The 13,993-nt window shown below is 43.1% G+C and overlaps 1 protein-coding gene across 1 annotated transcript in view; it reads right to left on the bottom strand.

The window, feature by feature from the left end:
* Nucleotides 1–2,754: 2,754 nt before the first annotated feature.
* Nucleotides 2,755–13,993, bottom strand: part of LOC307074251 (uncharacterized protein) — a 20,799-nt gene continuing 9,560 nt past the window's right edge. Inside the window, exons 4-5 of the mRNA XM_079734269.1 lie at nucleotides 11,337–12,966; nucleotides 2,755–5,799 (exon numbers count right to left, since the gene is read on the bottom strand). Of these exons, the coding sequence (XP_079590395.1) occupies nucleotides 4,172–5,799; nucleotides 11,337–12,966 (3,258 nt within the window). The 3' untranslated portion in view covers nucleotides 2,755–4,171. The remainder of the gene's footprint in view (nucleotides 5,800–11,336; nucleotides 12,967–13,993) is intronic.

Genomic DNA, 13,993 nt, shown 5'->3' with positions numbered 1-13,993 from the left:
AAAAGTCATTGATTGGCACATCTGCTACAAACTTGTGCAATTGCTCAGTGATTTTAATTCTTCCATACATCCTATAATGTGTCCTTCCTGATAATGTACCTATTCTACTGAGAACTTATATTGTACTGAGAATGTACCTATTCCACTGAATACATATTGTACTGAGAATGTACCTATTCCAAAGAAGATGTCCCCATTCTACTTTTAGTACATTTTTATTAAAATCTCTTATTTTTTATCATTAAAAATATAAAAAACATTCAGATAAAAATACATTGAACATTATAGCGTAGTCTTATAAGTTATAATGTGTTCAATATTTTTTACAGTTAACAGTTAGTGGCTTAATGTATTGCTCCGTTAAATGAGAGTGAAAAGTACGATATGAATACAGTTCTCTCAGATCTCACATAGTAGAGATTCTAATTAAGGCAACAACAACAGTTGAGATGATCAGGGGGGCAAAGTTGTTACCTTCAAAATCATAGAGACCTGGGCTGAGGAATGGATAGAGAGGCTCACTAAAGGTGCAGCCAGTAGCAGAGTAGATATGAACCCTGGCTTCCACATCATAGAAGGAGACCAGACCCTCATCATAATCAACAAACACCCCCACCTTCTGGAGCTCAGCTCTCAGAGGGACATGGACAGCAGGGTTACCAGTGAATACCAACCCATCGTTGTAGTAGAAAATAATCCAGTAACCTGTCTCAGGGGTCCACATGGTCTGACATTTTCTGTCAATGGACTCTCTGGCCACTCCTATATACCATGCAGTCTTGTCTTTAACCTGAACCTCAAAGTAAAATCTCCCTGAGGAGAAGCTCTGCCTCGTGAGAACATATACATGCTGTGTAAATCTCTTTGGGTTGTCTGGGAGTTCCTTCACTACATCTCCATCATGTACTTGTTTCCCATCCTCAGAGTGGGTCAGCTTGGGATGAGCTGTATCAGGATCCAGAGTCACATCTACTAAGTCACGTGCCTATCAAAGCAGTGAAGACCTGCCCACCATCAGCTATATCTCTGTCTGCATCTTTCTTGCTCATGTCTACTGTGTCTTAGATCTCCTTAATCTTTGGTTTTCTCTGCTGGATCGTCTGCTGAACTCCAGCCTCAATCTTCCCCAGCTGGGCCGTCTTCACTTCATATTCCTCCTTTAGAGGTACAACAGGATGGGACTTGTGGTCTGTCTCTGGGCAGAACTGACAGACACACACTTGTTCAATCTGGCAGAAGAGCTCCAGAAGTCAGTCGTGTTTCTTACACATCCCGGCTTCCAGATGGTCCATAGGCTTGACCAGCCGATGTTTCTTCAGGCCTGCGACTCTCTGATTTGGCTCCAGGTATGTTTGGCAGTAAGGGATAAGACACACTCGGCAGGACATAGCCTTCAGCTGGGTCCCTATACAGACGTCACAGGGAACTTCTGCTGGTTTAACATAAAGCTGCTCTTTCACTCTTACAGATGTTCTAAACTGAGGGGACAGCTCTGATAAGAAGGTATTGACTCGTAGATAGGGTCTAGCTTGATAAAGCTTGTTGCAAACAGGACATTTGTACTGGACTTGTTCGTCCCAGAACTTAGTAATACAGGTTCTGCAGAAGTTGTGTCCACATGGTGTGGAAACTGGGCTGCTGAACACATCCACACAGATGGGACACGAAAAGTTCTCCTCAGACCAGGAAGTCTTAGCAGAGGCCATTCCTGGGGGGTGCAGCTCCGGAGAGCTGCACCCTGACCTGCACCCTGACCTGCACCCTGACCTGCACCCTGACCTGCACCCAGAGCTGCACCCTGAATCCCTTTCTCCGCCGGAGAAAGGGATTGTACTCCCGGAGCTGAGCTGCCGGGCTGCTGCCGAGCTCCCCCCCGTCGGAGCTGCTCGTCTGCTGGTCCACAAAATCTTAGCTATGCTCTGCTCGGAGGGGCGTGGGGAAGTGGGAGGTAATATTCAAATGTGCCCTCTGCCTACGTAGGAGAGGGCGCCGAAACTGACTCGCTCGTTTGGTAACTGTAGGCGGGGTGCTTTCAGAAATGCATATCTCATTCAAAAAATCATGTAAGGACTTTTTACATAGATTGTATGATTGTAAAAACAACACCCCAAATCCCAGGAAAAGTGTTGTTTTCATAATATGACCCTTTTAAAAGACCTTAGTTGGCGTTATAACACATTAGATGACACAACATTTAACACAAATGAGGGTTACATGGTTAGCAATGAGGTTGCTCAACAATGAGTTATTGTGGGTTTTCTTTGGGTGCTGCTCCTCCCAAATCATCCGAAACAGGGGCGTAGGAATGAGTTTAACATTGGGGGGGACACATATCGGAAACCTGACAGATCCGTTAATGGTTTGAACAGAAATATGTCGTAAATTAACTACACTGAAAAAATTCACAAATATATTTTATTCTACTAAAGAGATACATTTGTAAATGTAAAGGAAAACATATTTTGAATGGCAGTAATGAACTGATGAATATCAAATCAATTCTTTAATTGCACGCTCAATCATCCAGTTTTTTAGAATAAGAAGCGGTGACAAGACGCTGTGTTGCGCTTTCAAAATAAAATAAAATATTTTTCTCCCCCCCGGTATAATTTTTAGGTGGGACAAATGCGCCTGTCTCCAATATTGGAGGGGACACGTCCCCTCCGTCCCCCCCGGTTCCTACGCCCTTGCTCCGAAATATTCAATTTTGTTTGCTTTGAGCTCCCTATAAAGGCCATGTCTGCTGGCGTTGTGCTTGCGCTGCACACCCTACTTATATTTAAGTTTGTTTTTCATTTCAATAAACGGTGAATCACGGTGACTTTGTACAGCACAAAAAGTCTGTCAAAAATTCTATGCTTTATTTTTCTTATCTCATCACATTCAGTACTGGTAGTTCTTCCTGCAAAGTGTTTCACATTTGTAGATCTTTTTAAATGGAGTATGTACACCGGGGTGATTCCCTAAACCACGCGGTCGGTGGCTTGTCCAAAGCGTGTGACGTCATCACTCGGCCGAAGTTCAGCGCCTTGGAGAGCGACAGAGGAAGACGTCTTCCAGTCTGTCTGCTGCGGCTATCCTCGACACACCGGCCACCAAGCTGACGCCATAAGCCAATACACGTTGCATTAATTTAACAATTTCGTGTAATTCGACGATGCAATACTGTGTTTGAGAACGAGACCGCAGTCGACTCTTACTCTTCTTACAAAAGAAATTAAGAAAGAAAGAAAGTAGTTTGCACCTTAATCATGCAGTAAAATGGAAAAAATAAAATAAAAAGGGTCTCATTTTCTCACAATATGAAATAAATGGTCCAATTAAGTGTACTACAAAATACTAGGATTACGGTCCCACAAAAAAGGTTCCGCCCCTCTGTGGTGATACCCGCCCCCGCCACTCGGTGTCGCTCATAACACTGATTACGGGCCTGCTACTTTTATGCGCCAGGACACAGGTAGTAGACTATAGCGAAGACGAGTCAAACGGGTATTTTACACACATGTAATGTGTATGCAAGGCAACATATTAACACAATCTTAGGTGAGCTAGAAAGGATAGCAGAGATATGAGAGAGGATAAAGAGAAGAGAGAGGAAGGAGAGAGGATAAACTAAGAAAAGAGAATGAGAGGAGAGGAGAGATGACAAGATAAAGTCACGGTACTCACACAATTGCGGAGAATCTTTACATGTAATGTGACCTTTGTGTTAATGTGCAACACATGTTGGGTTGTTGACATTAAAAGTAATCGGCCCATCAGCAGTTTTTCCTTTTTTATATAATTCAGAAAAGTCATACATTCATACATTTTATTGTGTCGTTATTCATGATTCAGAAGAAAAGTAAGGATTAGATTATTATGATGCACATTAATCCCTGAAACTAGCTATACATAACTGAACCATAAACAATTGTATAGCCATAAACCTTTAAAAACATGAGAAAAAAGACAATGAAGTACATACTGTAACTATCATTTACAATGGGATATATTTTATATTAGTCACTTTCTTAATTTTTAGTTATTTTCGTAATTAAATTTTCCTTTTCAAATAACAACAGTACAACATTAATGCAGTACACTCAGATCTCAGATTGTAGAGATTCTAATTCATGAAATAACATTAGTTGTTTTGGTTGTTTGATTATTTTATTATCAAACAATGGTCCTAGTCTGTTTGATTGACGGGTGAAATGATCAGGGGGGAAGAGTTCACACCTCCAAAATAACAGTAACCTGGACAGAGGATTGGATAGAGAGGCTTAGTAAAGGTGCAGTCAGTAGCAGAGTAGATCTGAACCCTGGCTTCCACATCATAGAAGGAGACCAGACCCTCATCATAATCAACAAACACCCCCACCTTCTGGAGCTCAGCTCTCAGAGGGAGACGGACAGCAGGGTCATCATTAAATACCAACACATCCTTGTAGGAGAAGACAGTCCAGTAACCTGTCTCAGGGGTCTCTATAATATTACCTTTTCTTTTGATGGACTCCATGGCCACTCCTAAACACCATGTAGTCTTGTCTTTAACCTGGACCTCAAAATAAAATCCCCCAGAGGAGAAGCTCTGCTTTGTGAGCACATGTATCTTTTTTGTAAATCTCTTAGGGTTGTCTCTGAGTTTCTTCACTACACCTCCATGATGTACTTGTTTCCCATCCTCAGACAGGATGAGCTTGGGATGAGCTGTATCAGGATCCAGAGTCACATCTACTTCATACTGCTGGACCCTCTTCAGTTCACCATCACGCAGCTTCTTCATCTCCATGTTCAGTGTCTCCTCCAGCTGATCCAGGGATCTCCTCAAGGTCCCTACGCATGACGGAGGACGGACCTCCACCATCCTCCAGGTCCTTTTGGGTGGAGGATTCTTCAGGGATCTGAAGGCCTGGACGAAGTGGAGGTGGTCTTTGGTGTGTGAGAGCTGCTTCATCTCTGAGCTTCTATTGGCCAGATATTCTATTTCCTGCTCCAGCTTTTTGATGAGGTCTTCAGCTTGTTTCTCTGTGGATTTCAGTCTCTCTTTAACCTTTCGGTTGAGATCATCCTGGCACTTTTCAATGCAGCGCATCAGATCAGTGAGGATCTGCACTCCATCGGTTATCTCTCTGTATGCGTCTGCTTTGCTGTGTTTAACTGTGTCTTTAATCTCCTGAATATTTCCTTGTCTCTCCTGGATCATCTGCTGAACTTCAGCCTCTATTTTCTCCAGCTGGGCCCTCTTAACTTCATATTCCTCCTTAAGAGGTACAACAGGATGGGACATGTGGTCTTTCTCTTTGCAAAACTGACACACACTCGCCTGTTCAGTCTGGCAGAAGAGCTCCAGAAGTCGGTTGTGTTTCTTACACATCCTTTCTTCCAGATGGTCCATAGGCTCGACCAGCCGATGTTTCTTCAGGACTGCGACTCTCTGATGTGGCTCCAGGTGGATTTGGCAGAAAGACATAAAACACACAAGGCAGGACTTCACAGCCTTCAGCTGGGTCCCAGTACAGACGTCACAGGGAACTTCTGCTGGTCCAACACAAGGCTGCTCTTTTGCCCGTACAGAAGTTCCAAACCGATCAACCATCTCTGATAAGAGGATATTGACCTGTAGATCAGGTCTTGTGTCGAAAAGCTTGTTGCAAACAGGACATTTGTACTTAACTTCTTCATCCCAGTACTTTGTAATGCAGGCTCTGCAGAAGTTGTGTCCACATGGTGTGGTAACTGGACTGCTTAACACATCCAGACAAATGGAACATGAAAAGTTCTCTTCAGACCAGGACGTGTTAGAAGAGGCCATTCCTAGACACAGACGACAAGGTTCATGTATTGAGCAATTATCTATTTCTAATTCCATAATGGAAGAGAGATTTATTTTAAAATTATCTGAAAGTTGTGCTGTTTTACTCACCTTGTTTTTTTCTTTCTGCCAGACAGTCTGTTCAGAAATGCATCTTGTTTTCCACTGGAACGAAAGAGCTGCTTCAATTTTGAGTGGTTTTGGTTTCTGGGAAGCTTAAGTTTCGTTTCCTGGGAAAGACGTCCTCTCCTCTCCCTTCCAACATCTGGCTCCTCCCCCATGGACACAGTTCACTGACGTTTCAACTTTCACTGTGTGTGTGTGTGTGTGTGTGTGTGTGTGTGTGTGTGTGTGTGTGTGTGTGTGTGTGTGTGTGTGTGTGTGTGTGGAGGAAGATGTGGACGGGGGTGGAGACGAATATTGAACATTTTGAGACGATCTAGACTTGGCTTATTCTAGTTACAACATGTTATGATGGGGGCAGAAAGTATACAACATCAAAACATATCAAAACTATATCAATAATAATGTAGCCACCACGGGTGTGGACGCTTGTCCCGGAGCCGCAAGGGATTCTGGGGGTTCAACTGTCATAGGTGATAACAAAGGCAGCCTCCCGCCTCATCCTTCCCATGCTGCTCGCTGTTGATTGATTCAATGATTATTTTCCTTGATTCTGTTTGCCTCGGTCAGTTTGCCAAGAAGAATCGTTGAGAAGCGTTCGTTCGTTCAGTCGAGTTTCCGGTAGCGGTGAATCGAATCATGGAATGCACGGTTCTCAGCTGAGTCAGACTGAGTCAGTCCCTCCTTCTCATTCTCAAATGATCGTGGAAGTTGGTCAACAATCAACATTACAACTTTAACCAACGCAGCGGGATGGGGGGCGGGGGGCGTGTAGTTGATTATTGGATGTTTAACATAAGACATTATGCATTCACCATTTCACTGATATTGAATCGATTTATTCAAAAACTCACAACTTCAAAAAAAAAAAAAAACATTGAACAAAACTGTATTCTTGATAAGGGAAATTATACTGGGAAATGAATAAACCATTAAAAGAAACAAGTGTACGTAATAAGTGGTTTCAACCACCGCCTCTTTCCCTTGACATTTAGTTTTCACCTGACAAACACACACTGGCCGTGAGGTGCGCAAAGTCTGCACATAGACCCTTACAGATAACAAAAAACAAAGCAGTCTCAGCCTAAACAGTATTATATAATAAGCTAAAATTATATTTAAAATTTAGCTTTCATTTCAAAATGTCTATTTTCATAAATAATCAACAAGTCAGACACCTTTTGTTAACAGAAAATCAATAGCCTTATTTGAATGGCTGCGACAGATGTAATTAAGGATGTGATTGCCTCAATCTCCTCCGCTGTTGGCTATGCTATGTATTCCCATGGTTAAATAAATGTTTAGGCCTACTAGAAAGATTTTGAGCAATGCTTTATTCGCAAAGACTGCAATGCGCATGACGCTGTCATGCGCATGAAATGGAAACTCGATCTCCGAGCAATCGATTTCAGCACGTTCTTTCTGGACAGCGCCATTTACGAACGACGTAAGGAGTGTTTCCTTAGAAGGCTCCTAAGAGACCGTTCGGGAACCACGCCTATAGAGGTAAACAACTTTGATAAGTCTAAACGTAGGCAACCGGTGGGGTATACTACGAGCCTCGCTGAACATACCCAGGCTTTCTTGGAAAAACCTGGCTCGTCAGAGACACAACTCGCAATCAGAGTTAAATGGTACTACAAAGCTCACTTAGGATTCAATTAGTCGATCAAGGTTTTTCCGCTTTAGGTTCAATGCGCGTTCACGTGAAAGGGGCGTTTATCGCGTCATTTTAATCACCTTTACAAACTGGATAGATCAAGCAGTCTATATAAAAGCTTATTAGTGAAAAGATTCTGCATATTGTCCATAAAATAACTATGCCAAATGCAGAATTGTTTAATCCCAATAGAGTGATGAGGATTTCAAAATGCATTAGCAACGTCCAACCTGCCTTAATCTTTAATTTAGGGAATTCACTTTAAATACACCCTGTGTAAGAAATGTATCGCATATGTTTTCAACCGCTGAGAGGTAGAGGCGATGGCGTAGTTGATTAGTATAACTTATCATCATGCCTTCTACCCCCATAGATGTGGTGCCAGCACGGCCTTTCGAATATGGGTTGAAGTTCGAAATAACCCAAAAATGTAATTCCATAACCTTTAGTGAATGAGTGTTCCATATGCATGAGAATTGGGACTTTTTAAGCTTCATATAAATGTGAAGAAAACTTGGGTGACGAACCCCGCACGCAGAAATTCAAGACTGACAAGCTGCCGCCACTCTACCACTCTCTCACGGGGACACAATGCGCAACAGTAAGCATTGTCTACATAAGGTCCAACAAGGACAATCAAATAGCAAATAACCTCTGATGACAACCTGCATCTCTCATAAAGAATATTCTCAGGCAATGCCAGGGGATCGGTCCCGAAAGAGCCTCTGTCGGAGAGACCAATGGACCTATTACGGGAGAAACCCCTGTACAATACGGGCTCTGAGGTCCACGCGAACCCCCAGCAATGGTGACGCCATTGTCAATGGAGGGGCTAGGAAGCTGCGCACGCCGATCTAACCCGATAGACAGCTGAAATCCTGACCACAAAAGACTTTGTATCATGCCTTGACAGTTTCTATTTGCAGCAGTTTATTGATTTTCCCACGCATTCAAAAGGCCATATCCTGGATCTACTCTGCTGCTCTGGTGTCACTCCTTTTAATTATCCTGCATCTGATCTTCCCATCTCCGATCATATGTTAATCTCATTTAATGTTAAGGTGACACTATTCAAAACTAAACTGGCATTTCTAATCTTCCAAGCATCCACTTTACCTCCACCCCTGATGAACTGCTCAGTCACTACAACAGTGGCCTTCCCAGTCTCCTGGATACCCTGGCTCCTTTTAAATCACAAACCGTTTCATTTACACAATCTGCACCTTGGTTTACTCTTGACCTTCGCCAACTGAAAGCCAGAGGTCGCCAACTGGAACGCCTCTATAGGAAGACTGGGCGTACCATCCACAAGGAAATGTTCACTACCCATTTCCTCTTCTGTAAGGATTCTCTGACCAACGCAAAATCCAACTATTATGCAGAAATAATCAGGTTAGGTACTGGAAACTCTCAAGCACTGTTCTCCCTGGTTCACAAAATGCTACGCACACCGGACTCTCTCGCTCCCCATTTTTACTCCACTGACTCCTGTAATTCCATTATGACATTTTTTAATGCTAAAATTGATCAAATTCATAGGCAGTTAGGCCCCCTGATCTCAACCATCCTACCCTCCCGTGACTTTCAAATAGTTTTTTCCCGTTCATTCTCTGACTTTAACCTCCCCTCTGCTGCTGAAATTTCCGACCTTGTCTGCAAATCTAAACCATCAACTTGCCAACTTGATCCTCTCCCTACAATACTGGTTAAAGGTTGCATTCAATCCCTGACCCCTCTTATAACTGCAATCATCCATTCCGCTTACTTCAGCTTACTTCCATCTACGTAACATCTCTCGCCTGCGCCCATCTCTCTCCCCATACAGTGCTGAAAGTCTGGTTCACACCCTGGTCGCATCGCGTTTGGAGTACTGCAACTCTCTCCTCTTTGGTTGACCTGCTAAGTCCATACATAAATTATAACTGGTACAAAACTCTGCAGCCCGTATCATTACTAAAACCCCCTCCCTCAGTATCTTACCAAGCTCCTCCATATCAAGACACCCACCCGTTCTCTCAGATCGTCTTCCTCCATCCAGCTCACCCTCCCACCTGCTCGCCCGGTTACCAAGGGGTCAAGAGCATTCAGTCGCTCAGCCCCCCACCTCTGGAACTCTCGGCCTCATGACATCCAACACTTCAGTTCCATTATCACTTCCAAATCTCCCCTGAAAACGTATATATTCAGACAAGCCTGCTCCCTTTAATTCAGTTGCATTCTTGGGACTAGAATGACCCCACTCTTTTCTCTTGTACACTGTTTAATTATGTTGTTGTTGTTGTTGTTGTTGTTGTTGTTGTTGTTGTTGTTGTGGTGATTTTGTAAGGTGACCTTGAGTGTCAAGAAAGGCGCCCATAAATAAAATGTATCAACATTATTATTATTATTAAATAGGTTGCACTGTAGCCTACTATCTGCGCACAATCCTTCTGAAGTGCTCTCTCTCTATCTCTCTCTCTCTCTCTCTCTCTCTCTCTCTCTCTCTCTCTCTCTCTCTCTCCGTTCTGTAGAGCAGGAAAAAGTCAAAGAAACGCTCCCATTCCCATATTGTGTGTGTGTGTGTGTGTAAATATATATATATATATATATATATATATATATATATATATATATATATATATATATACGCGGTGCAGAACGAGACCGATTGTGGTGATTTAGAGGTTATTTGCAACTGTAACTGGGATTCATCGGTGTTGATCTAGCCAGTTTTCCGGGGCATCCCCGAATACTTTCTATCCAACCCCGATCCGATGTTCAACAGAAACAGAGAGCAAAGAGCTATTCATTGGCGCTACGCTGCTGCAGGAACTCTCCCCGATGTGCACGCGCACAGAGCACACACGAGCAGCAGAGCTGAGAGCAGCAGGCCGCGACACAGTCTGGTCAGTGGGGGATTTCCTTTTGGAAAGTTTGCCCGGTTTGAAGTACTAGTGCACCCCCTGATGGTAGAAGTGGGTCTCACACGCACACACACACACACACACACACACACACACACACACACACACACACACACACACACACACACACACACACACACACACACACACACACATTCACAGACAGGCCTGGCCACCCTTGAGGAGACAGGCTGGGTCCATTCTGTCCCAAGGAGAGTGGGAGAGAAGACCACTTCCTACTGCATTGTATGAGGGACAAGGAACTTAGAGGGGAGGAAAAGCGAGAGAGAGAAAGAGAGAGAGAGAGAGAGAGAGAGAGAGAGAGAGAGAGAGAGAGAGAGAGAGAGAGAGAGAATGGGAGAAAGCGAGGGAGAGTAAGGAGAATGTACCTATTCTAATGAATAAATATTGTACTCAGAATGTACCTATTCCACAGAAAATGACCCCATTCCTCCTTTAGAACATTTTTATTGAAATAAAAATCAAACATTAATTTGATTGTTATCATTCATAATTGAGAAATATAAACAAATAAAATCTTCTTTTTTTTTAAATTAGACATTTTCAACATTTTCTACTTGCTGCAAAAAATTATAATTTGATATTGGTAAACATATAAAACATTCTATAAATCAGACATTGATCATAAATGTATATGTAATGTAATCATGGGTTATATTTAATGAAAGTTATGGTTATTATCTTATTGAATTCATCCTTGTTAAAGGACAGCAGTCAAACATCAAAGCAGTTATCTCAGATCTCATATAGTAGAGATTCTAATTCAGGAAACAACATTAGTTGTATTGGTTGTTTGATTATTTTACTATCAAACAAATGTCCTAGTCTGTTTGATTGACAGGTGAGATGATCATAGGGGCAGAGTTGTTACCTTTATAATCATTGTTGCATGGGCAAAGGAATGGATAGAGAGGCTCAGTAAAGATGCAGCCAGTAGCAGAGTAGATATGGACCCTGGCTCCCACATCGTAGAAGGAGACCAGACCCTCATCATAATCAACAAACACCCCCACCTTCTGGAGCTCAGCTCTCAGAGGGACACGGACACCAGGGTTTCCAGTGAATACCAACCCATCCTTGTAGTAGAAAATAATCCAGTAACCCGTCTCAGGGGTCCACATGGTCTGACATTTTCTGTCGATGGACTCTCTGGCCACTCCTACATACCATGCAGTCTTGTCTTTAACCTGGACCTCAAAGTAAAATCTCCCTGAGGAAAAGCTCTGCCTCGTGAGAACATATACATGCTGTGTAAATCTCTTAGGGTTGTCTGGGAGTTTCTTCACTAAATCTCCATCATGTACTTGTTTCCCATCCTCAGAGAGGGTGAGCTTGGGATGAGCTGTATCAGGATCCAGAGTAACATCTACTTCATACTGCTGGACCCTCTTCAGTTCAGCATCACGCAGGTTCTTCATCTCCTTGTTCAGTGTCTCCTCCAGCTGTTCCAGGGATCTCCTCAATGTCCCTACGTATGACGGAGGACGGACCTCCACCGTCATCCAGTCCCTGGTGGGTGGAGGATCCTTCAGTGATCTGAAGGTCTGGAGGAAGTGGAGGTGGTCTTTAGTGTGCGACAGCTGCTTCACCCCTGAGCTTCTATTGGTCAGATCTTTTATTTCCTTTTCCATCTCTTTGATGAGGCCTTCAGCTTGTTTCTCTGTGGATTTATGTTTCTCTCTAACTGTTCGATAGATTTCATCCCGGCACGTTTCAATGTGGCGCATCAGAGCAGTGAGGACCTGCACACCATCGGCTATCTCTCTGTCAGCGTCTTTCTTGCTTATTTCTACTGTGTCTTTGATCTCTTTAATCTTTATTTTTCTCTCCTGGATCATCTGCTGAACTTCAGACACAATCTTCCCCAACTGGGCCATCTTCACTTCATATTCCTCCTTTAGAGGTACAACAGGATGGGACTTGTGGTCTGTCTCTGGGCAGAACTGACACACACACACCTGTTCATTCTGGCAGAAGACCTCCAGAAGTTGGTTGTGTTTCTTACACATCCTGTCTTCCAGACGGTCCATAGGCTCGACCAGCCGATGTTTCTTCAAGACTGTGACTCTCTGATGTGGCTCCAGGTGGGTTTGGCAGAAAGACATAAGACACACTAGGCAGGACTTCACAGCCTTCAGCTGGGTCCCAGTACAGAAGTCACAGGGAACTTCTCCTGTTTGCACACAAGGCTGCTCTTTTACTCGTAGGAATGTTCTAAACTGAGCGGCCAGCTCTGATAAGAGGATATTCACCTGTAGATCAGGTCTTGTGTTGAAAATCTTGTTGCAAACAGGACATTTGTACCGGACTTGTTCATCCCAGAACTTTGCGATACAGGTTCTGCAGAAGTTGTGTCCACATGGTGTGGTAACTGGGCTGCTGAACACATCCAGACAGATGGGACATGAAAAGTTCTCTTCAGACCAGGAAGTGTTAGCAGAGGCCATTCCTAGACACAGACGACAAGGTTTATGTATTGAGCAATTCCCTTTTTTTTGTAATACCATAACTGGAAAAGAGGTTTTAACTTCTCTCAAAGTTGTGCTTTTTCACTCACCGTTTTGTGGTTTCTGTCTCTCAGACATTTTTTTTTTGAAAATGCGATTTATTTTTCTCCTCACAGACAGTACTGCTTCCACGTCGGCTGGCTTTGGTTTCAATGAACCTTAAGTTGTATTTCCTTAACAAGACGTCCTCTCCTCTCCTTACTCCTGGTTCCTCCCCTAACACCTGGCTCCGCCCCCACGGACACAGTTCACTAACGGTTCAAGTTCCACACTCTGGATTTGGGTGTATTCATGCGCTGTAATTCAAAAACGTCGATGTGATCAAATATGTTTGAAACACAACAAAACACAGACCAAGAGCTGGTGAAAAACCAGAGACATTGTGGTGATTTAATAGTGATTTGCCTCTGTAACTAATATTAAGAGCTTTACAAAAAATAACTGACTTGACTTTTCCTGAGGCTGGTATTTTTCACAAAAATCTTTATAAAAGCAACCCTCTCTCTTTGTGCCCAGGTTAAATGTGCTATTATGGTTTGTGATTTGACATTGAGTCAACACTGGTAGTTTTATAAGGCTTATCTCCCAGACTTTAACCTCATAAATGTATAAATGTGTGCGAGTACTAGTCCGCAAACGACTCTTACCAGAAGGGCTGATCAAAAGAAAGAAAGAGAACAAGATATCGATGGAGAGATTATCTTTTTATACTGTTTATATAAATATAGATAAATAGATAGAGACCACACTGTGATAAAGTCGACCAATGACAATCCAGGTCCTCAAGCCACGTTACAGCTCAACGTCCAGACTCCCCATGTCGTAACGGGAGTTAAATCAAAGAACAACACACCCTTATCCAACAACATGGCAGCTGTTAACTTAGTGGCTGCACACACGGACACACACACACACACACACACACACACACACACACACACACACACACACACACACACACACACACACACACACACACACA

Source organism: Pollachius pollachius, assembly GCF_949987615.1.
Source record: "Pollachius pollachius genome assembly, chromosome: 4".
Lineage (NCBI taxonomy): Eukaryota > Metazoa > Chordata > Actinopteri > Gadiformes > Gadidae > Pollachius > Pollachius pollachius.
The sequence above is the reverse complement of the archived record's forward strand: the minus strand, read 5'-3'. Positions and strand labels throughout refer to the sequence as shown.